Source organism: Lobosporangium transversale (assembly GCF_002105155.1).
Source record: "Lobosporangium transversale strain NRRL 3116 chromosome Unknown BCR41scaffold_18, whole genome shotgun sequence".
Classification (NCBI taxonomy): domain Eukaryota; kingdom Fungi; phylum Mortierellomycota; class Mortierellomycetes; order Mortierellales; family Mortierellaceae; genus Lobosporangium; species Lobosporangium transversale.
The window spans coordinates 48,390-70,231 of NW_019028996.1; the positions used below are offsets into that span (position 1 = coordinate 48,390).

At 39.7% G+C, this 21,842-nt stretch overlaps 5 protein-coding genes across 5 annotated transcripts; 3 read left to right on the forward strand and 2 right to left on the reverse strand.

The window, feature by feature from the left end:
• The first annotated feature begins 1,577 nt into the window (after positions 1-1,577).
• BCR41DRAFT_353325 (P-loop containing nucleoside triphosphate hydrolase protein) lies at positions 1,578-4,965 on the forward strand. Its single transcript, XM_022024124.1, has 10 exons — positions 1,578-1,685; positions 1,788-1,944; positions 2,045-2,305; positions 2,414-2,446; positions 2,560-2,888; positions 3,004-3,393; positions 3,558-3,559; positions 3,667-4,371; positions 4,464-4,626; positions 4,772-4,965. Exons 1-10 carry the CDS (start codon positions 1,664-1,666, stop codon positions 4,900-4,902), a joined length of 2,193 nt encoding a protein of 730 aa, XP_021881345.1. The 5' UTR covers positions 1,578-1,663; the 3' UTR covers positions 4,903-4,965.
• Positions 4,966-8,262: 3,297 nt separating this feature from the next.
• Positions 8,263-10,385, forward strand: BCR41DRAFT_386405 (hypothetical protein; the record flags this gene model as incomplete). Its single annotated transcript, XM_022027787.1, has 2 exons — positions 8,263-8,846; positions 8,932-10,385. The coding sequence occupies exons 1-2, from the start codon at positions 8,297-8,299 to the stop codon at positions 10,383-10,385; spliced, it is 2,004 nt and encodes a 667-aa protein (XP_021881346.1). The 5' UTR covers positions 8,263-8,296.
• A 331-nt stretch (positions 10,386-10,716) lies between these two features.
• BCR41DRAFT_396142 (hypothetical protein) lies at positions 10,717-11,930 on the reverse strand (the record flags this gene model as incomplete). The annotated part of the gene is made up of 2 exons (XM_022028785.1): positions 10,717-11,300; positions 11,408-11,930. 2 exons carry the CDS (start codon positions 11,928-11,930, stop codon positions 10,717-10,719), a joined length of 1,107 nt encoding a protein of 368 aa, XP_021881347.1.
• A 6,158-nt stretch (positions 11,931-18,088) lies between these two features.
• Positions 18,089-19,057, forward strand: BCR41DRAFT_353329 (hypothetical protein). Its single transcript, XM_022024125.1, has one exon. It carries the CDS (start codon positions 18,239-18,241, stop codon positions 18,839-18,841), a length of 603 nt encoding a protein of 200 aa, XP_021881348.1. The 5' UTR covers positions 18,089-18,238; the 3' UTR covers positions 18,842-19,057.
• A 1,660-nt stretch (positions 19,058-20,717) lies between these two features.
• Positions 20,718-21,696, reverse strand: BCR41DRAFT_422033 (hypothetical protein). The gene is made up of 2 exons (XM_022030096.1): positions 21,582-21,696; positions 20,718-21,345 (listed from the first exon to the last, which is right to left on the reverse strand). The coding sequence occupies exons 1-2, from the start codon at positions 21,670-21,672 to the stop codon at positions 20,771-20,773; spliced, it is 666 nt and encodes a 221-aa protein (XP_021881349.1). The 5' UTR covers positions 21,673-21,696; the 3' UTR covers positions 20,718-20,770.
• Between the last annotated feature and the right edge of the window lie 146 nt (positions 21,697-21,842).

Here is a 21,842-nt window from a genome sequence, read left to right on the forward strand (position 1 = left end):
TTGTTTCCAATGTACAGCAAGGATATCATACATACAATAGGAGTTGAATGTAGTTGTCGATGTGTAAAAAAGGTATGATGAAAAAGTAATAAAAGGATGGGAAGGGAATAGTTTTGAATGTATTGCAGTAAAGTTGAATGAGGGAGCAAAAAAGAATGAGATGAGATGGAGATGAGATGTGTATAAAGCTGATTAGAAAGGCGGAAAGAAGAGAGAAAAGGAAAGAGAGTGTGAGGAAGAAGAGAGTATGTGAGGAAGAAGAGAATGAGTGAGGAAGAGGAGAGAGAAAGAGAGAGAGAGAAATGTTTGGAGACAAATGAGACGAACAATAAGCGGGAAAAATAAAAAGGAAAAAGAGATGAATAAAAAAGGGGGGAAGAAAAAAAGGTGGAGAAGAGTACAAAAAGGACAATTGGGCACGACAACGAGGACTATTTATTTTGATTTGATTTGCATTTGGATTGTCTTTCTATCCTATCCTCTGTCTTCATCCGGAGACAGCCTTCCCCATCACTGATCCTGACCACACCCAAAGGCAGTGCAGTCCCAATTGAATTGACAAAGCAGACGCGACATCCAACATTCCAATCGTAAAAAAAAAATTGAACCGTTGCGAAAACGGTCCCCTTCCTCCTTTCCCTCCCCCTTTTTTTTCTTACATTGGCAGATCTAGTAATCAAAATCAATCAAAAGGAGGGGAAAAAAAAAAAAAAAAGAGAGAGATAGAGAAGAGAGAGAGCAGCATTAGATCTAAAGGTTGCTTTGCAAGTGCTCTGCAGTCTGCACAACAATTGGTAAACAAGAGAGCATGGTTGAAAAATAAAATCAGAAGCGAGGGGTTTGCCTGTCAAAGTACGGAGATTTTGCGCAGACGGACATTGTATGATTTTCTTGCAGCTAAAGGGGTTCCGGCATACATAAAAAGAGAAAAAGAGAAAGAGACCGAGACTGGGCAGACAACAGCCATTGTAAAACGGAGAGAGAAGAAAACAAAAAACCGTAAAAAAGGCAAATCCTCTTCAATCATTGATTGTTTCATCAAGGACGTCTTCAACTGACATAGCCATCAATAATTGGATCATGTTACATTTTTGGACACGTCAAAAAAAAAAGCCAAAAAACTTTGTATGCACCGCAGAGGTTGTCAGTCAATGTAACGGACATCTGCGTGTGCACCAAGAAACTGCCTTGAGAAACACGTCCTTCTTATCGAGTGTCTCTGAATTTTGAAACGCGTCATGGCCACTAAAGTAGGAAAAATAAAAAAGACAAACAACGATTAAAGAATTCATTATCAAACATTCCATTCACTTTTTTTTTTTTTTTTTTTTTTTTTTGCTTATCATAAGGCAGACGGACAACTTGATCGTCTATCGCCTAACCTTCATAGACATATTAAAGTAATCACCCTTCTATCATTGATTAGTCTTCTATCAGAGAGAAACCTAGCATCCCGAACCACTGAAATCAATAGGCCTTTGTTTGACCACTTGTTTTTCTCACTATTGTCCTAGAGTAGCCGCAGCCGTAGCCGCAGCAATTTTACTCAAAGCAAATATTAACCCAACTCCAAAAAAAAAAAAAAAAAAAAAAAAACTATTTCTTTACCGCCCCACACTGACAATAGATTCAATTCAGTTCTGACCAAACATTACAATTTCAAATGGATCCCGAGGCATTCTTCGGTAAATTGCTTGGAATTACAAAACAATTTAATCATAAAAAAAAAATAATCGATGCTTCAAAATCTCGCTGACAATTTGTAATCGCATGCCATTGTCTTTCAGCCCACCAAGAGAAACTAGTGCAGGAGGAGCGTGATTTCGAACTGTTAGAGATCCAAAGGATCTTTGAAGCATGCACTCCAGCCCAATTAGCAAAGAAGGGGCTTGCCCTACTGGGTTTAACCGTTGTAAACATTAAAACTGGGGCTGGAGGCAAAAGGTACGAATAACTATTATGACTAACGGCCACATTACCAACTAGTATCTTAATACAAGCACAGCCTCGACTAACTATGTTCTGTTGATATTGGGTAAGCAAGCTTAGTAGATCTTGAACTTTCTCATGCAACTTCAACCAGTCCAGCTTTACCATCCCATAAGATGAGAGTGGGGGATATTGTCGCTCTAGAAGAGCACGGTACTGGAAGCAAAGGCAAACCCATGAAGGCTAGCTGGAAACCAAAATTAGAAGGCGTTGTTTTTCGAATCACAGAAACAACCATTGTGGTTGCAATCAAATCCAAAAAGGAAGGAGAGAATGAAGAAGAGATACCGAAGGAAGTTCAGGAGCGATGTCGATTGTATGCTAAAATGGTTATCTTTCATTGTTATTTTTTTTTGTTCTGACCTTCTTTTTAAAATAATGAAGAATATGCTACTGAGTAAATCACTGCCCTGGAAACCATTAGGATCAAGTTGGCAAACAATGTCACTTATGAGAGGTAATCATTTGAAAAGGACGACGTGAACGCTCAGACCAATTTGATTACACAACTGATACCTTTTTTTTTTTTTTTTTTTTTTTTTTTTTGCCAAACTTTACCGGTGTATTAAGGATGATTTCACAGATGAAGTTCCTGAAAGACGCTCTGTCCCAGGTCTCAACCAATAGCCTACCACTACCACTCATAAACGTGCTATTTGGCCGACAAAATCCAACCTTTGATGACGCTTGGTCAGATTTGCAAAAAATTCAATTCTTGGATCCCATGTTAAATCCATCTCAACAAGAGGCTGTGCGATTTGCGCTTGCAGCAGAACAGGTTGCTTTGATTCATGGACCTCCAGGTACAGGAAAGACTTTCACGCTCGTGGAACTGGTCCGGCAATTCGTCTTGCAGAAGAAGCGGGTCCTGGTATGTGGACCTTCAAATATTAGTGTCGGTAGGTGGCTATTACATAGATTATACAATAATCTTGATAATTGAGGCTGGAAAATTGCGCAATAATGCCATAGGATAACCGCTCTATATTAATACTCGCATTGTATGCCTATTAGACAATTTGGTGGAGCGGTTATCCGCTTATCGACTCAACATTGTCCGAGTAGGCCACCCAGCTCGTGTACTACCTAGCGTATTGGACCATTCACTTGATGTACTTTCAAGAACAAGTGATCAAGGAAGACTTGTGAACGACATCCGTGTGGAACTCGATGAGACTTTTCAAAAAATCCAGAAATGCAAATTTCGTTCCGAGCGCAAACAACTCTTTCAGGAGGTTAAGCAGCTGCGAAAGGACTTTAGAACACGTGAAAAATTGGTGGTTAAAGAGCTAGTCCAGGGTGCCAGCGTAGTTCTAAGCACGTTAAACGGGTGTGCAGCTAAACCACTCTGGGGAGAAAAATTCGATATCGTTATTATTGATGAAGCTACACAGGCACTGGAAGGTAAAGATGGCACCGATTTCTGTGCGTATAGTTAAAAAAAAAAAAAAAAAAAAAAAAAAAAAAAAGATGGTCTGCTTATCTTCCTGTTTATCAATCATACTAAGAGGCTTTTTGCATCCTACAATCGCATTAATTGCTTTTTGAACTTAACGATCAATTGACAGCGGTAAATAACTTTTATGTATTTTTAATCCTTAACAATCTACAATGCAATAACATTAAAAACGCCTTTTATTACTAGGTATTTACCCCTGCATTTTACATTAATCGTAGGAATGTTGGATTGCAATATCAAAAGGCGCTAAAGTAGTTTTGGCAGGAGATCACTTGCAATTACCACCAACAATCATTTCAGAGGGCATCAGTCTCTCGTCCATCCTAGCAGCGGAGACTCTCTCACTTACAAAGGAGCTTAAATTACAGAGGGATAGGGCTGTTAGAGTAGGGGCATCTGCCTCCTTTGAGGTTCCTGCATTAGATATTGAGAAAATTGCAAAGGATAGCGATTATTCATCATTTTTGCTTTCAACTACAATGTTTGCTCGACTACTGGGCTGCTTCCCAAAGGATGACTCTAAGCTAATCAAAAGGACACTCGTTATACAGTACCGGATGCACGAGGATATCATGACTTTCTCAAGTCAAAAACTGTATCAAAATTTGTTGATCGCGGACGAATCATGTCGCAAGTGGCTACTGAAAGATTTACCAGAGGTGAAGAGACTGAGGGTGTCATCTGACGAAGAAAAAGACACAGATCATGCGCTCGTTTTCCTAGATACCAGTATGGCAGGTATGCCTGAAGAGACCGAAAATCAAGAGAACAGCGGTGCGACTGCTTCCTCTCCCAGTAGTGGTATAGATGATAGTAAGCTCAATCGAGGTGAAGCTGCGACTGTGGTAGACTATGTCAGGAGCCTAATTCATTCTGGGGTTTCTGCTAAAGATATTGCCATCATTACACCCTATAGTGCTCAGGTGAGAAAATGCAGTAATGTGATCCACCTTCCTGTCATTATTATTACTACTATAAATGACATTAATGTCACTATAACCCGGTATCTGCATAGAATGCCTTGTTGCGGCAGCTGCTTAGAGATGACTACCCTGATATTGAGATAGGAACCGTGGATGGCTTCCAGGGTCGTGAGAAACAAGCGGTCATATTGACACTTGTTCGTTCCAATGACTCTGGAGACGTCGGATTTCTCTCTGACAGAAGACGACTTAACGGTACACAGAGCAGTTGCTCTTGAAATGTCTATGGTTATGCAGACTAGCGATAGGCGGCTGCAGATGTCTGTTTAAGTAAAAAAAGGAGCTATATTTCTCATCATATGTTTGTCTTTTTATTTTCTCTTGCTGTATCCTACTTTAGTGGCCATGACGCGTTCTAAGAGACAGTTGTGTGTAGTTGGAGATTCCGAGACTCTAGGCAAGAAGGACGCGTTTCTCAAGGCATGGATGGAATTCCTTAGTGATCATGCAGATGTCCGTTACATTGACTGATAAAAAGGACAAATGTTACGTTATTAAAATATTAAAATAAAATAAAAGGTTGGAAAAGTGGGGTTGATTCTCTTTTTTTTTTTTTTGCATTTACTCCCAAAATAATGGCTATCCCGGTAAAAGGGCGAGCCGCCCCGAATCCTCATTGTTCTGATTGTTGATGTATTTACTGATGGAGGCTAAGGTAGAGGGGTTAAAGAAGAAGGCATTGATGGATAGTGAGCATTTGAAGTTAGACACACCATGCAAAGGATTCTGAACGGCTACCCATCTTCAAATGTACCAGGTTATATACTAGTTCACTTTCTTGGCAAAGCAGGAATCATGAACTCAGGTCTTATACCAGTCTCTGGAATTCACAGTTTTATTATTATTATTATTATTATTATTATTATTATTATTATTATTATTATTATTATTTCATCCTACTACGGACTTCTGAACGTCAGAAATCTATGCACAAGTACTGAAGCTTCTATAAAATGGGATAGGTGCAAAACATTAAAAAGGTGTGCGGAGGAAAAGTAAGCCTAAAGCGCTATTTCATTGAAATTTGTCAGCCATTAAAATAAATAAATAAGCAAAAGACTTGAATGGGAACAGTCTGCGTTCCCAATAGCTCGTCACTGTTGTGTGAATAGCGGATATGGATTGTTAGCATGGTGCGTAATGGATCATATACCCTCTTGATACTTGAATGGGTAAAGAAGCCTGAATATGCAGGCACCTAGGGAAAGGCAAGCCCTGGATGTCCTTTGTGCAAGCCATGCGGATGCAAAAGGCAAAAGTGGGAAATAAAGATAACAAATTAAAGCAATAGTGGATCCAATACACAATGAAGACCACACAAACGCACATCAGTTTTTTTTTTCTTTTTTTTTTTCGCTTCTGCAAGGATAAGGGCCAAGGGTGGGAGTGCTTTGGTACTTTGTTGCATTGTTTGGCAAATATCTAACTTTAGCAAAGGAATGGTGTTCGTGAGGGTGGCATGCATATCCTAAACAGCTCAGTCTGCGAAAATAAAATGATCCCTTTTACCTAAAGCTCTTTATCTCCCTATTTCATGCCCTCTTCGGTGTTCATGTTTCTCCCCTTTGTTATTATCCGGCTGATTATTCATGCTCTTTCTTTCTTTTTTCTTTTTTTTCCTTTTGTTTTGTTTTTTTGTTTGACTCTCTGTCTTGTCTGCTTTATCCCTTCATCATCGCTTTTCCAAACCCTCTTTCCATATTTTCAACCTTCACCTTCCCCTCTCTCCATCTCTCTTTATATAGATATAAGCACTTCTTTCTCTTCCTTTCCTCCGCTTCGCTGTAGGCCTTCTTGATGTTTCTTTCAACTGCTTATTCATTGTCTTTATAATTTTAGCCTGTCAGCTCAGCATCGATTTTTATCTCCAATCTCCTCTCCCTTGTTGTGCGACGTTAAACAAAGTTTTTTTCTTAGTCTCCAATCCCAGCTCCGCACAGCCACGCGCGCACGACCCGGCAAAAGCCACGAAGCGCGTCGTTTTATTTCATTTTTAATATTCATACTTAGAACTACTTTTTATAACAAAGGTAACAAAAAAAAAAAGACGCGTATCTGCCTTCATCGTATTGCTGCTGCTGCTGCCTTTAGGGCCGCCCCAACATCCCTGCTAATGGGTATATTCATAAATAGGGCAGGATAGGATAATCATTAGTTGCACTTGTCCATCTCTTTGGGAGGGGTTTTCTATTCGGTGTTTCTTGTATTGTTGAATGCATGAATCACACACATCACTCGCGATTTGTTACTGACTGGAATGAAGGCGATTAAAATGCCATACTAAACACTAATAATGCAAACAAACTTGGCAGGGCAGAGTGTGGAATCTTTTAAGAAAATACGGCAACCCACAAGGATGAAGTCATTCCCATCCTTTCAGCATTATTTTACTAGTGCACTCGCCTCACCGAACCTCAAACAAGTAAAAAAAAAAAAAAAAAATGGGAGGAGAGAGATACAGAAAGAAAAAAGGCGTGCACAATCTCTTCAGATGATCCTTTGTGGTTTATGTTACACTGTGGCTGCCTCCGCATTTTATTTCTTTCTTTGTCCTTTCTTGTTACTCCTCCTTTTGGTTCTTAAAAGAGTATGAACCAAATCCAATCCACTCCAATCCAGTCTAATTCAATCGAAACCACTACTCACTAGTTTTATTCATCTATTTATTTTTGAGCTTCACGGCAGAAAAGAGCACTGTTGTCATGGCTCTTCGCTTATACTTCATCATGTAAATCATTGAGTGAAGCACATGTTGGTTTTTTTCTTCTTTCGTTCTTGTCTTTCTGTTTACTCTGCTACACGGCTCCGCTTACTCCGCTTCTGCTGCACAGCTACATTGCTATAAAAACGCACGGCCACTCTCACATTCACACTTCACATGTAATGCGACACACGCACACACAGACAAGAAAAGATGAATGATCAATGAGTTACACGCCTTCTCCTTTTTTTTCGGTTAGCATGATCTGAATGCCCTTTGTTGTCACCCATCCCTTCTTTTCCACCTCATCTCCATTAGAATTATGTTATTTCTTACCAGGTCTTCTTCCCGCTGTGTTTGAATGTGCTCGCGTTCGTTGCATGCCCCATATTCTTGTTCTTCTGTCCCATCCTATTCCATCTCCTAGCCCTGGCGTATTTGCACCTGCCCTCTCTCTCGCACCTATCTTTATCTCCCCGTTACCATTTCTATCCCTGCCATTGGGTCAAAGTCATCGCCATTGTGGTAAACAAGGGCATTTCTGGGAGTATGAAGAAAAAAAAGAAACAGTATTGAGCTGAAGATTCCCACTCTTTCCTTTCGGATTCTCATTCACTCTTGCTTTTTCTTTCTGTCTCCCAATCACCAATCATATATATCACATATTGCATAAAGCTTTCTATATTTGTTTTTTGAACAGAAAAAGAAAGATATGTCATTGTCCTTCATCTTTTCCAGTGTTCCTGATTGACCCATTAGCTTTTTTTTTTTTTTTTTTACTCTTCTCTTCTGCATTGACACACAGACCAAGATAGAAGAACACCGAACACCTGAACATCCCTCTTTCTTTTGGTTCTTTGTCACACCATCGCATTATTAACCATCATATCAAGGCATAATTGTCTTCAAGCAGAAACGTGAGTTATTCATTCTTTCTTATTTCCTCTTCCTCTTCATCACTCGCTTTCTGTTGAGATCTACTTTCCTCTTTAGTTTTTTTTTTTTTTTGAAAAAAATTGACAGCGTCTTTTCTTCATCATTCCTTTATTCATACTTATCATTCTATTCTTCCCCATCTTGGTAACATTTGCCTGCTATTTTCTTTTAGATTTAAAAATCTTCATTATTACATTCCATTGAACACACAGCCTCTTCCGTGATAGGATGCCTTCCATACCAGAACTACCATTGGAGATCTGGTTTCAGATCTTGAACCAAGCTCTTAATACGCTCTTGCCAATGGCTACGACGCCTCAATACTATTCAACCTATATCTTGCCCTTACTTTTGACTTCGCGTACCTTCCATGAGCATTGCCACCCAGTGACATATCCACATTTCCGAAAACATAAACTCCTTCGACTATTCACAAAATGGAAGGCAGCTCACTCCAGAGAGGTTCACTTTTATCATCACCCTGTGAGGAACCATGTCCGGTACGCTTTACCGGATCGCGTCGGTAACCCCCCTGGTGAAGAATACGAGACACTTTATAGTTTCATCAAACGCGCCTACCTCTTTGGATGCGAAAGCGTATGTGGCACAGTGATTCCGGTCGAGGGTGGCTTGGAAGCTCCTTCCTTGGCACCACCCTCTGCGCCCACTACGGCAGTACCACCGCCAGTCCTCCCGTCTCAAGAGAATGATAATGTAGGATCCACAAATCTTGTTACAAATAACACTAATCCAAATATTGGTAATGGATCTAACACTGGTAAGGGGCTTTTTTTTTTTTTTCCTAGAAATTTTTTTATTTGTGTTAAGTCTAATTGACTAATTGTACATGTACACTTGAATAGGGAACGTTGTCATCGCTCCTCCTCCAGCACAAGCGACTGCACCAGCTGCTACACATCAAGGTGTTGAGGGTAGTGGACAAAGCTGGAAGAACCATGCTCTGCAATGGCATGTAGCCAACCCAACATTTGCGGCCGAAGGAACCATTGAGCTTTATCGAGATGTTGTGGAGGACTATAGACGGGTCGTCTGCGGTAATATTGCTGCAAGGGAGAGGAATCGTGAGATTGAAGGAGTCATGGACATGATGAAGAACTCGCGCCGATACTCAGAACATCGAAAAAAAGAGCTTCAACGACCTCAGCAAGAAGAAACAAGACATTTGCAGCAGCAACCTTTCGAGACTCATGAGGTCGAGGGCGAGGAGGAAGAGGCGGGAGAATATGAAATGATGGAACGAAATGAGTACGAGCTCTTGTCTGAAATCGAAGCCAAAGGTGGTCTTCGAAGACGGGACAGTGGACATGGCCAATCTTCATCCGAAATGGATGTCGATGAGGATGATTTGGATGAGGATTACATGATGGCTGTAGATCAGGAACAAATGATAGGTCATCTTGAACTTGCTCAGTCACGATCAGTTATAGGCTATCGGCTGGAGAACAACACTTGCCATTATCATGGACAGCCAAACCAAAAAATGGAACGATCTTTGTCAACTAGTGAACAGGAGCGACCCATTATGGAGATGGCTCCAGACAAATCTCATAATCTTGCGTGCTCTAGATCACTTTCCTCATCATCAACATCCTCTTCCTCTTCCTCTTCCTCCTCTTCCTCTTCCTCTTCTTCTTCCTCTTCTACCTCTTCTACATCCCCCTTGTCTTCGTCAACCACCTCAGCATTGGGTTTCACACGTACAAGTACGTCGTTGAGTTGTCCTACTAGAAAGAACCGTGAGACTGGTGCCCACAGTCGATCCAGGTCTGCGCTCGCATGTCTTCAACGTAGCCATTCCAGTCCAGGCATAGCGGTTTCTGGCCGAATGTCCAGTCGATTTCAATATGGTAGTGCAAGAGCACTTGAGAACCTTTCGGCAACACCATTAGCAAATGATTTATTGAATCAGTCTTCCAGTAACTTTCCCAAGGCTTCAAGCAGCACCTCGACATCATCATCAACACCAACGACTGCACCATGGCAGACATCTCCTCAACAACAATCACAATCACGGCCATTGAGGGCTGAAGACTTGGATTTTGATTTAGCTTCAGCTTGCGCCAACACCTTTGCTTCTGATCTAGCGTTTGTATTGGCACGTGTTCCTGGATTGGGTGCACATTTCCATCGATTCGAACAGCTTGCTAAGCTGAAATTGCATGTTGGTTGGGCCAAACATGCACAGAGCCGTGGTGGGAATGATGTCTTTGTGATGAGTTGTTCTCGCTTAATAAGTCTCCTAGCCCCATTAGCCAATACTCCCTTGGTTAGCGAACGTGAACATAATAGAGGTTAAAAAAAAAAAAAAAAAAAAAAAAAGTATTTGACTTAAGAGAAAATAATAATAATAAAAAAGTAAAAAAAAAATAATAAAAAGATATTGTGTTGTTGCTTATCATCTTATCCTCATCAAAGGAAAAAGCCTCTTTTTTGTTAAACGCTCATTAATGGATGGTAAGGATAGCAAAAAGAATAATTCGAAGCTGGGTCCGTGTGTCTATTGCGCAGTTGAGTTAATTCGCGTTTTTTTTTTTCTATGTTTATTCTTCTAGATTTCTAGATGTTTTTTTATCCCTTTCACCTCCACCTCATTTGTGCTTGTTAAGAGGACATTTACAATGATCAGTTCATTTTGGCGAGAGAGCGCTGCTTGAAATGCCATACCACAGACTCAAGCCACCAGCAAGGTGCCAATAGGAATGGCCACAGAACAAACGGAGTCGATCAGCAGCAAACATGGAGAGGCCCACCAATCCAAAAGCCAGCCCTGCCCATGATTCATGTGCAACAAATCCCCAGACGGAAGCTGGGATCATGAGGATCATGAGAAGCAACGATAGCATGGCGGTTCTTCTCCATGAAAAGAGAAATAGTGTGACCATACATGTACTCATGATATATGGAGTCCAATACCAATGAACGATTGTTGAGATGAGGTCTGGAAGCATCAAAGCATAAGGGTCAGGTAAGGATCGGAGTAAAGAGATAGTGTTGGTATAGAACATGATAGTCGCAAAGCAAGCGTCGAGCGAAGAAAAAAGCTTATAGAGGGTAGCATGGTATAATGTCGACGTGAGTGCAGTTACAACAGCAAGGAAGATGGCAAAATGAGTGGCATGGATATCTGGTGCAGACCATCGAAAAGCGGGGTCCAAGTACAAAAGAACAGGTAGTGCAAAGAACGGCGAACTAATAGTACAATAAAATTCAGCTATGATTCAAATAAAAAGATGGTGTTAGTTTAGGGAGGAAAAAACACTCTCTGTACATAGTCTGTTTAAAGAAATGCAGGAAAAAGCAATCAAAATATCAACATACCAGCCCAGTGGACAGTTGCGTATTTCTTCTCCAAAGTAACAACAGTGGCCTTGGTGAAAAGTTGCCTCTTGAGTGGTAAATTTGTTGCCTCCTTCTCAATGACATGACTCCGGTGATGACAGTGATGATGATGGTGGTGATGATGTTGACCATTAGAATGATAATGGAGCCGTTCATCTTGGCCAGCCTTTGTGATCACTCGTGAGAGCCAAGCTAATGGAGAGATATAAGCATCTTTGGAGTCTACGACCGATGTTGCTACCGCTGTAGATTCAGGACCATAGCTTGTAGTTGGTGACGATAATGTGCTTGAGGCGTTATTGTTGATATATTTCGGGTCTATTTCATTGCCAATGACAAACCCATCTCTACTTGTCGTGGGATTGATAGCAATACTATTGGCGACGGCAGCTAAAGCATCTGATCGAGACACAGTGCGGGAGGTGCGACGTCGTGAAATATTCAAGGGTTGGATTGGCAACTGAAGTGGCAGTACCTCTTGTTGAAGTTCAAAGGGTGGCATATTTGAATATTGTCAATGGAAAGATAACAGTAAAATAGAGTGGAGAGTGGGATAATGACAGTTGGTCTATATTCAATAAAAAAAAATAATTCAGGAACAGGGGATAATTTAAAAAAAGCTTTTTTGAAATGATGTGTAAATCTGAGAGATGATGCGAATGAGAGAGATCCTGTTCTCTCTTTCTTTCTGTCTCACTGCCTCTTTTATGAATGAATGCTCATTGCGTGCATCAACACGTTGTCTGAAAACAAAAAAGATGAGCGGAAGGCTAGAAAATGAAGCTCTACCAACAAACAGCGAGCATAAGCTTATTGACACTAAATTTAGACGAAAAGATAATTTAAAAGAGTGAAAAAAGGGCAGTGCTGACCGTGGACATCGATTATGATGGATGAAGAGAGAAGTAGGGGAGAGAAATAGGGGAGTAAGGGGTGGAGAGAAGGGAGTGCAAAGTGAAAAGAGAGGAGGACAAGTCTTTTTTTCAAAAGAGAGAGAAAAGATGTTCAAGTTGAGGAAAGTCAAGAGATTAAGCACAGAAAACCTTATTATGATTTATGATAAAACGATGGTCTATGGTTCAATCTTATACATGTGCATTTATACTAAAGCTTTTTATGGTTAATAGACTCTCTAGTTCTAGACTAATATTTATGCAAAGCCACTCTCGAATAGATGAGGGCCATGTTGTCTGTTTGACCGCTCGCACTGGTTGTTCTTCAGGCTGTGTTTCTCTCCGGGCATATCACTTCTCGCTATTGCCATTGCTAGCTTTATTTATTTGGGGCAAACGGTTGGAAGAGCACCCGATCGTTGATATTGGGGCTTTTGCAACGATGCACACACAAAAATGATTTGGACTTCCACTGGAGGACTACAGAAACAAATACAAACAATGGGACAGATCTTTTACATGGATGTCAACGACAAAGGGGAAGGAGAAGCAAGCGTTATGTTGATTGCAGGAAACTTGATGGGAAGCATTCAAGCTTGTCAGTTTTCCTTTTTTCCCCCCTCAAAAAGAGAAAGCTATAACAAGACTCAAGTGAGGGCTTGCTTCTCGTAAGGCATATTGATAGACTGTGTACAAACGAATGAGAAGGACAAGAAAGGTAGGGTGAAGTTTGGCCAATAGGAAAGAGGCACTTTTTCCAAGATACAAACCCATGTATATAGTTTATCTAAATTAAACGTTTGCCTGGTGTTACAATTAATTTAGAGGATTGCACACCCAGGATATGGTTTGTCTTACTGGAAATACGATGACTAACTTTATCTCTTGTAATCAAAATGTGACCCAGTATATAAATCTCATCAAAGGGTGCCTGGTTGAGGATCACACCAACAATGAGCCTCAGTTCATGGATATAGACCAGAGTATGGAATACAGAAATATGAGTCTATGTACAACGCAGATATTGGGGCGAAGGTAGTCTGAATTACATTCATCTGCAATAATGCTTATTCTCGCTCTATACTCTTGAATGCACTGGAATTCATGCCTTGTGATTAGTTTCTGGATATGATGAAAACGCATGACATAGTCAAATACAACCAGATCTTCAATTATACATATAACAACCTTTCCCTTCAGCATTTTTTTTGTCCCGCACGTTGGAATCCCGTCTTGATTCATCATTGCGTGGTTGTACACGAACGTTGAATTGCTGCATAAAAAAGTCTGTGAGCCTTTTTTTTAGTCTGTGGGCTGCCTTAGCACGCACGGGCTAGAAAATACATCTTGAAGCCTGAATGAAGAGAAGAAAGCAGCGAGAGGAAAAGAATGTCGACTCTGCAAATCCTCCGCCTTGCTCATTCCAGACAATCAACGTCACCAACCGTGTCATCTCTAAACTACAGACTTGTCTGGACTCTTCCTTTTCTTTGTTGCATGATAGCCTCACCTCCTGAGCTCTTCTTGTTTTCTGTATACTCTACCGATTAATTCAAAAAAGCATCAAGAGTAGCCATAACCAGAGAAGAAAAGGAAAGAGTATATTCTTTATCCAACAGTTAAAAACCTGTTTGGCGCGACATGGCTTCATAATGCTACTCTGCTGAATCCTTTTCAAGGTGCAGTAGTACAAAACCCAAAAAGAAAAATCTCTACAATTTTGAGTTTTCGTGGCTACTGACCAAATACATGTATATATATATGTATATATCATTCATTCAAGTCTTTGATCTTACCGTGTCTTCTATATCTGTAAATTCATGTAGGCATGGGAGATCATCATTTTGTAGCCTTGCATGATTTTTTTGTATTTTTCTGAAAACTTCCCGCATAATAAATGAGTGTCTGAGTTGACGAACGATTTTCAGGGGTCCCATCATGGGTCTTAAGGTTGATTCCTCAATCCAACGACAACGACGCGTGGCGCTTGGGGACAAACTCTAACATGCACGCCGCATGTCCTCAACACTATTCTCTTATCAAAACTCAATTACTGTACATGTTTGTCGCCTTTCTGTTTTGTGCTTTTGTGTGTGTATTTGTGTTTGCATATTGCAAGACGATTTGAAAACATTTTTTTTTTTTTTGTCTGCACGTTCACTGAAGGATCACTCCACCTTTTGTCTTCTCAATGTATCCGTAATTTGGAATAGTCACACGTCTTTACATAAAAATAAAAAACGAAGAAAGAAAAGATTCTGGAAGAAGAAAATAGAGCCTGAACACAATACGAAAGAAGATGAGAAGATGAGAAGGAAGGGAGAAGGTTTATGCATAGCCTCTGCCTCTGCCATGCTACCACGTTACTCTTCTTTCAAAGAGTTTCTAACAGCACAAAATGAAGATGTTTGCTATTAAGATGAAGCGTTACAAAGCACAAGCAACAACAGAAAAAAAGGGGTAGTAGGGAGGCAAGTGGCACTACAATAAACACAGAAAAACTGTCTGAATGAACCAGTGCACGTTCCGCTGGGAGGTCGTAGACAGGAAAGGGGGAAAGGGAGAAAGGATGGGCCTGCTCTCATTCACCATTGAACAGTACACTGAACAAAAGACAGGCGAGCCAAGTGTGTGGTACATTGCACCTTGGGCTTCAGTGCATGCATGCATTGCATGTAAATTTGGACAGGTGCGTGAAGTATAGAGAAATGAGACCAATGAACAAAAAACCCTCGAGGATCCAAACAAGAAACGAAAAGGATTTGGGAGAAATTGGGCTGTTCAAAGCCTCTTGCACCATGATTTCTTCTCCCTTTTCTTTCCTTCGGGTCATTAGTTGCACCGCTTTGTCCCTGAACTTTGCCAGTCACTTGTAAGGCATGGAATGCTTCTTTCTGCTCCAGAGTCATGGTTGAATAAAGGACGCAAAGGACCTCAGTTGTGCCTGAAAACAATGAGCAAGAGACCGTAATTGTAGTTAGGGATCACACACACTAGAAAGGAGATGCTCAACAATGAGTACAGACTCTAGTTATGCAGAAGTTGGACTGTAAACAAAGTTCTTTACGGGCCACAAAGGATACAAGTGTACAAAATGGAAACGCGGGATATACTTTCCAGAATCAGCGAGACAACACCAAAAAGTCGGACCAGTCCACACAAAAAAGAGAAAAAAGAGCTCACTCCAGATGTTTACCACAATCAATTATGGATTGAATTGCAAATATATACAAAAGTGCAGTGCGTGCATCAATGTAATTTCGAGCACTTTCCTACGACTCTTTTTTTTTCCTTATCCCTTTTCGTAAAAAAACGATTGCTCAATACATCAAACATTGACCTCCTTGCCGTTGGACTGTAACCCTTTACAGCTAAAGAGGGTAATAAAAATATATATATAATATATATATTAATAATATGTAATAATCATAATCTAGTAATAATGGTAATAATAATAATATATAATATATATATTATTTCACTCACTTGGCCACCAAATCACTCAGCGAGAGCAAACATGAATGTATATATATACTTTCTCTCAATGAGGGAAACAGCGTTTTGAATCGTCGGGCATATGTCTCGCATGGTGTCTATTCTTATTCCATGCGATTTTACATCACAAATAAATATATATATATTATATATATATATATAAAATTAAAAAAGATAACGGGGTTTTTTTTATTTTTTATTTTTTTATTTTTTCATAATGGCGCCATGAGGATTGAAAAATGCGAGCGTCAACAAGCGGCACCAAGTTATTGGCTGATGGTGCCTCGTTTTTTTTTGTTTTTTTTTTTTATTCTCGTGTTTATATACTTCTGTTGATCAACGGCCTATGGCTGCTTCATTCGTAACCTTGTGCAACCTTCTAGCATCGCCATTTACTCTCTTTCTTTAAGAAGAGTTGTTTCTGTTTTCGACTAGTTAAGAGAGAGCATTTTACGATGCATGGGGCGTGAGTAGCAGTGTCTCAAGGTTCGCTAGTTGAGCTTCAAAATGGCACTAGCGATTGTATACATGTACACTTTATGGCTCTCATACAAACACATTATGCACATGGGCGATCCAAAGGAAGAAATGGAGCCGTATTTTGAAGTATCACCCTGAGATTTTTATAACACGCACAGCTTTTGGAAATACTTTATCACTTTATCGCTCTGTTTGCGTTCATTTGATTGCAAGCGATGGAGAGCAATTACTTTCTTTTCTTAATGAGAAGGGATAGACAAAGCGAATGAAAGAAATGAGCTGAAGATTATGAGGGAGTAAAGACATATGTTTATTTTGGTATATATATAAAATTCATTTCTTAAACTCTTTTTTTGTGTTTGCGTGTTTCTGGTGGATCATGTTGGCAGTTTATTCTTTGCATTGTATATACCATGATAATGTTGTTCCTGGTCATGTCAAGCTGTCGCTCTCAGGCCATGTCATGATCAACTAAAATTCGGTCCTGGTGATCAGAAAAAGAAAGGAAAAGGATGAAAAACAACTGTTTCTGCTAAGACTAGATCAGTGTGTGTGAAAATTACTACAGCGCTACCCACGCCTCTCTCTTGAGTCAACCCAAAGTTGGATATGATGCACTGTCCGACGCGATCTGAATATACTAAAAGAGGCCTAGCAGTCTCTCCTCCGCTAAATGTCTTGATCCCAGCCTAACCTAGCCTGCTGCACCATGACATGTTTCCTGATATCTAATAAATTTGTGAAGATGTTACTCCCTGTCCCTCATTCTGAAATGATCTCTCTGTATTTGAATTTGCATTTGATTTTTTTTTTTTTTTTTTTTTTCTTTTTTCAAGAAAACAGTAAGAGGCCGAGAGACCGAGAAAGACGATGGTCTATAGTCTATTAGGCTTTGGTTTTACCACGTTTATTTGCAATTTTCTCTCCTTTTTTTTTCTGTTAATGGTTTATTAACCCACTCCTGATACATACATACGCACTGAACCCATAGTTTATACAGAGTTTTAGTGCTCATCCTCGCCTGTTCATCGTCATTGTCAGGCACTAGCTCAGCACTTGTTTTTCCACTAAGCTCTCAAAAGAGGAGAAGTAGGGAGGAATTAATTCACTTTTAATGAATCGATATAAATATATATATATATAATGTATTTTTTATACATTTTTATTTATTTATTTGAAAATTGCATATACTTTTATACCGACTCTTTCATAACTGAATTGGTCTATTCCCATATTCTCATTTACATGTATTCATTATCAAATAAGCAAGTCATTTTTTTCTTTTTTGATCTCTTTTTCCCTTTCTCATGTCTGTCCCGTTTTTAGCTCCTTTTTTCATCGTCTTTTTTACCTTCTGGTCCATGAATAACACTTTTATAAGTTATATATATATATATTTGCATGCCATGTATTCGTATTTGAATATGTTTTGAATAAAAAACCTTTTGCATTATCTCTCCTCCCTGGCCTGGTAGTTGGGTTACCAGTCTCGCTCTAGCACAAGTTCTCCACCATCCTCACTTCTTTTCTGCTCTTAACCAAACTTTTTTTTTTTTTTTTTTTTTTTTTCCCCTTTCTAGATGAACAGAATTCTGAACAGGCTTATGTATTCACAAATATAAAATATAGACTGTTGTACAGCCTCTCATTAGCTCCGCAGGATTAGTACAAACATTTATCCATTTTAGTGCAATAGACATTGTCACTCACTCTTAGTTGTGGGACACGATCTTCTGAAAGAAATATTTAAAAAGGATCTCCTCTTCTCTCCCCCTTTTTTTTATTTTTTATTTTTTTTTTTATTTTAATTCTTTCTCTTCACCTATTCTCATCAATCAACATCTATTTAAACAAAGTGCTTCTCGCACACTTCCCCGCTATCAAATTTTCAACCATCCATTCATATCTTTCTTTCCTATCTCTCTTTCACACATTGGCATCAATGGAGTCAATGGTATGCACACCAAACATGCTCCCTTCATCCACACCTTCCTCACCTTCCTCACCTTCCTCACCTTCCTCACCATCAAGCAGCTCAAGTAGTTGCAAATCTGTACAGTTCTCAAGATTTGTCAAGATCTCTTTCACATATGATGGCGACGAGTATGATCGCTCTGCCCTCGAACCCTGCAAGCTTTCAACGACAGAGGAGTCTGAGCTACTACAGATGCGCAATAGCTGGCGGCAAGAGATGAACGAACGGTTGAACATACTTCAGAGCACTGCAGATGATCTTGAACTATCACCAGAACAACAACGCTCATGCGCCAGTCGCGTTTCCCCTCATTCGCTTCTTCAGTCGGCATCTACCTGTTCGCATTCATCCCCTCCATGCTCTCCTGTTCTCTCTCACCATGACAGTTGCAGCAGCAGCAGTGACGACGAATATGAGTCTGTTCTGTCTCAACGTCCTCAACTTACACCCCAACAGCAGCAACAATACCAACGTTTGAAGCGCTTTGGAGGTAGTGGGAACGCTGTGAATGGGATGATGCACCGACATAATCTTGATCAATCAAAAGAAAATGTACAGTGCATCGCCTAGATTCAAGTCAAATCGAGTCTTTTTTCTCTACCAACAGGGGCGGAATACAATCAAGCCCATCCACGACAATCACCAAATTATTTTGATCCCACATTGTTTGAGATTCATTGTTACTTTCTCTTATTGCCTGTGCTTACGGATCAAACCCAAGCTAGTGTGAAACCTTCTTGTCTGGAACTGTTCCCGACGTAATTGTTTTCTCACTTTGCCTCCACATTCTTTTTTTTTTTTTTTTTTTTTTTTTTTTTTTCTTTTTTTTTTTCTGGCACTTTTTATCGACTCATGGCTGCTCGCATAAGCCAAGACACGATATGTTTAATTAACACTTCCATGGAGACATGGGCCAAGACTGGTCCCATGGCTTTTATCATCATGATGACAAATTGTACATTCCCGTCCTTTATACCATTACGTTTTTATTGTTATTATTTTCTTTGACTTTAATGTAGATGCACAGGCTGCAATGTCCTCCTCCCTCGTTTTATGTAATAGTATTTGTATATTTTGCCGCCCTTTTTTCTTTTTCGTCTTGTTGTAGTTCTTTTTTTCTGTTCATTTGTACAGCATGATCATTAAGTAAATAAATAAAAAGACAATGAAGAGAGCAATAAGCATGATCTTTTTACCATGAATGACATTGAAAGTATATGTCTATGCGCGCGTGTTTTAAGCATGACGATACCGTCAATGCATCTGATCAGGATCATAATCATAACCATAACCATTATTTTTTTTTTTCTGGAGTACCAAACAAGGGAAAGGAAGGAGTGTTCTTAAGGTTGACAGTGCTATTGACTGACATGGTAAAACCTGCACAATGACTGGTAGAAAACATTTATTAATGAAAGCATTATATTGATATTCATTAAATATTTTGAATATTTTGCCGCCTATTTCATATTTCCCGATTTATTATTTTCCTATTGCACAGTAAACTATCATCATCCAACTTGTATGCATCTTTCAGCTAAGAGTACTAGAAGAGGGGGAAAAAAAAAAAAAAAAAAAAAAGTTTTTTACTTGTGTGACAAATATTGTCACGAAGTAATAGAAGAGGGTAAAAAGTGGGGAAAAAGTTTGGCACTAAAAAGTACGAAAAAAAATTGTCAGTGTAGCAATTCACTTGGAGGGAAGAGATGAGGACTGTGTGATTATGGGGGCGATTTCCAATACTCTAATCGCTTTGTGTTTATGGAGGCATTCAGCCCATCCAATATTGAAAGAAAGGGAGATGCTTGGCGATAGTATTATAATAAGCTTTCATGTCAAGTCAAACCATATTGAGAACCTTGATGTTGATCAGATGTGGGCAAATGTTTGTTTCCACTCTTACATAAAATATAGTATAGCATCTTCCATCAATGTGGTTTGAGAAAAGAAAAGAAAAGAAAAATCAACTTCTCTCTTCAACAAAGCAGTTCTTCTTTGTTCTTGTTCGGCCAAGAGTAATGTACAAGATAAAAAAAAAGGGGGAGTGAATTTTAATGCAACTTTCGCGCTTTGCATTGTTTGTTGTCTTTTTTAATACTCCATGCAGTCCATGGTTTACTTTGCATGCACTAGCTCACTGATAATGTTTGTGTATTTAAGCAACACATCGTGGTAAAAAAAAAAAAAAAAAAAAAAAGAGAGAAAGGGCGGGAGAGACGAGTCGAATAAATTATGTGTATTGTCAAAAGAGCTGTAGCTTTCAGCGTTATGTTTACGCGATAAATCATTAAGAAGACGGGAGCGGGAGCAATTGAAAAGAATGAAAAAGCTCATCAATTACTAAAGAAAAAATTGGATGCCTTCGAGCATGTACACCTTTTTTTTTTTTTTTTTGACTTTATTTCGTAAAAAGCTAAAAAAAAAAAAAAAAAAAAAAAAAAAACAAGGGGAAGAGAGATGAGCGGGAATAATCAGTGGGTGTGTTTCTTTCTCTATCTTTCACAAGGTGCAAGTCATTTCAAACCATGGATCTGGGCCATGTTCGACTTCACTCTTGCCAACAAGCTCAAAGCCTACTCCTGTATACAGGCTGATCAACTCTTTATGAGCAATGAGCAATACACGCTCTAGACGGACAGTAGGCAATGCGGATGTTGGGGGATTGCTATTGTTGACGCTGTTGCTATTGTTATTGTTATCGATGCTGCTATTGTTGTTGTTATTGTTATTGAGACGCCGCAAATGGTCCAAGTACTCTTTCATCATCGCGCTTGCAATTCCCCGACGTTGGTAGGCCCTTGCGACACAAACAGAGTGAATGCAGACAGAGGTCCCCTTGGGATCATGGGTGGACATGGATGCATGAGTGAGATGCAGATCGGATGACAGAGTTGAAACAATGTATCCAACAAGGATATCGCCTTGCAGCACCTGCTCAGCACCTGTTCCTGTTCCTGTTCCTGTACCTGCTTTCATTCCCGTCGCTGTTGTGTAACATCCAAGAAAAAGTTGAGGTGCAGCTTCTTGCCGATAAACCAGGTTTTCAAGCGACGCGGCTTCATCTTCGGGATATTCTACCAATAGGGAGAATGTGAGAAAGAGATTCATGGCCATTTGATTGGATGAAAGAAGATTGGGCGTCAGGAACGTAAATGACAATACGACTGTATATATACAAGCACAAGCTATCAACACGAAATTTCATCAAGGCTTACAATCAGCTCTTGCAGAAGAGCCAGTAAATACCAAGCAAAGAAAAATAATAGACTAGTATTTAAATAAACAACCAAACAGCTAAAAAAATACTCACCTGTGATTTCTATTTTGTAGGCCTTTGGAACATCTTCTGCTGGAAGAAGTTTGTATTGGAGAACGAGATTATTGGCTCTTGACTCTGGCATTATGAACGGGGCTGAAGAAAGGCGGAGAAAGAGTAAGGTTATGAGGGTTCAATATCGAGAGCCGATGACGAGGCGGGAACAAAGGCTACAAAAGACAAATCACCATGACCCTGTATTGCTACATTTCTTTTTTCTTTTTTTTTTTTTTTTTTTTTTTTCCGTCCCTGAGT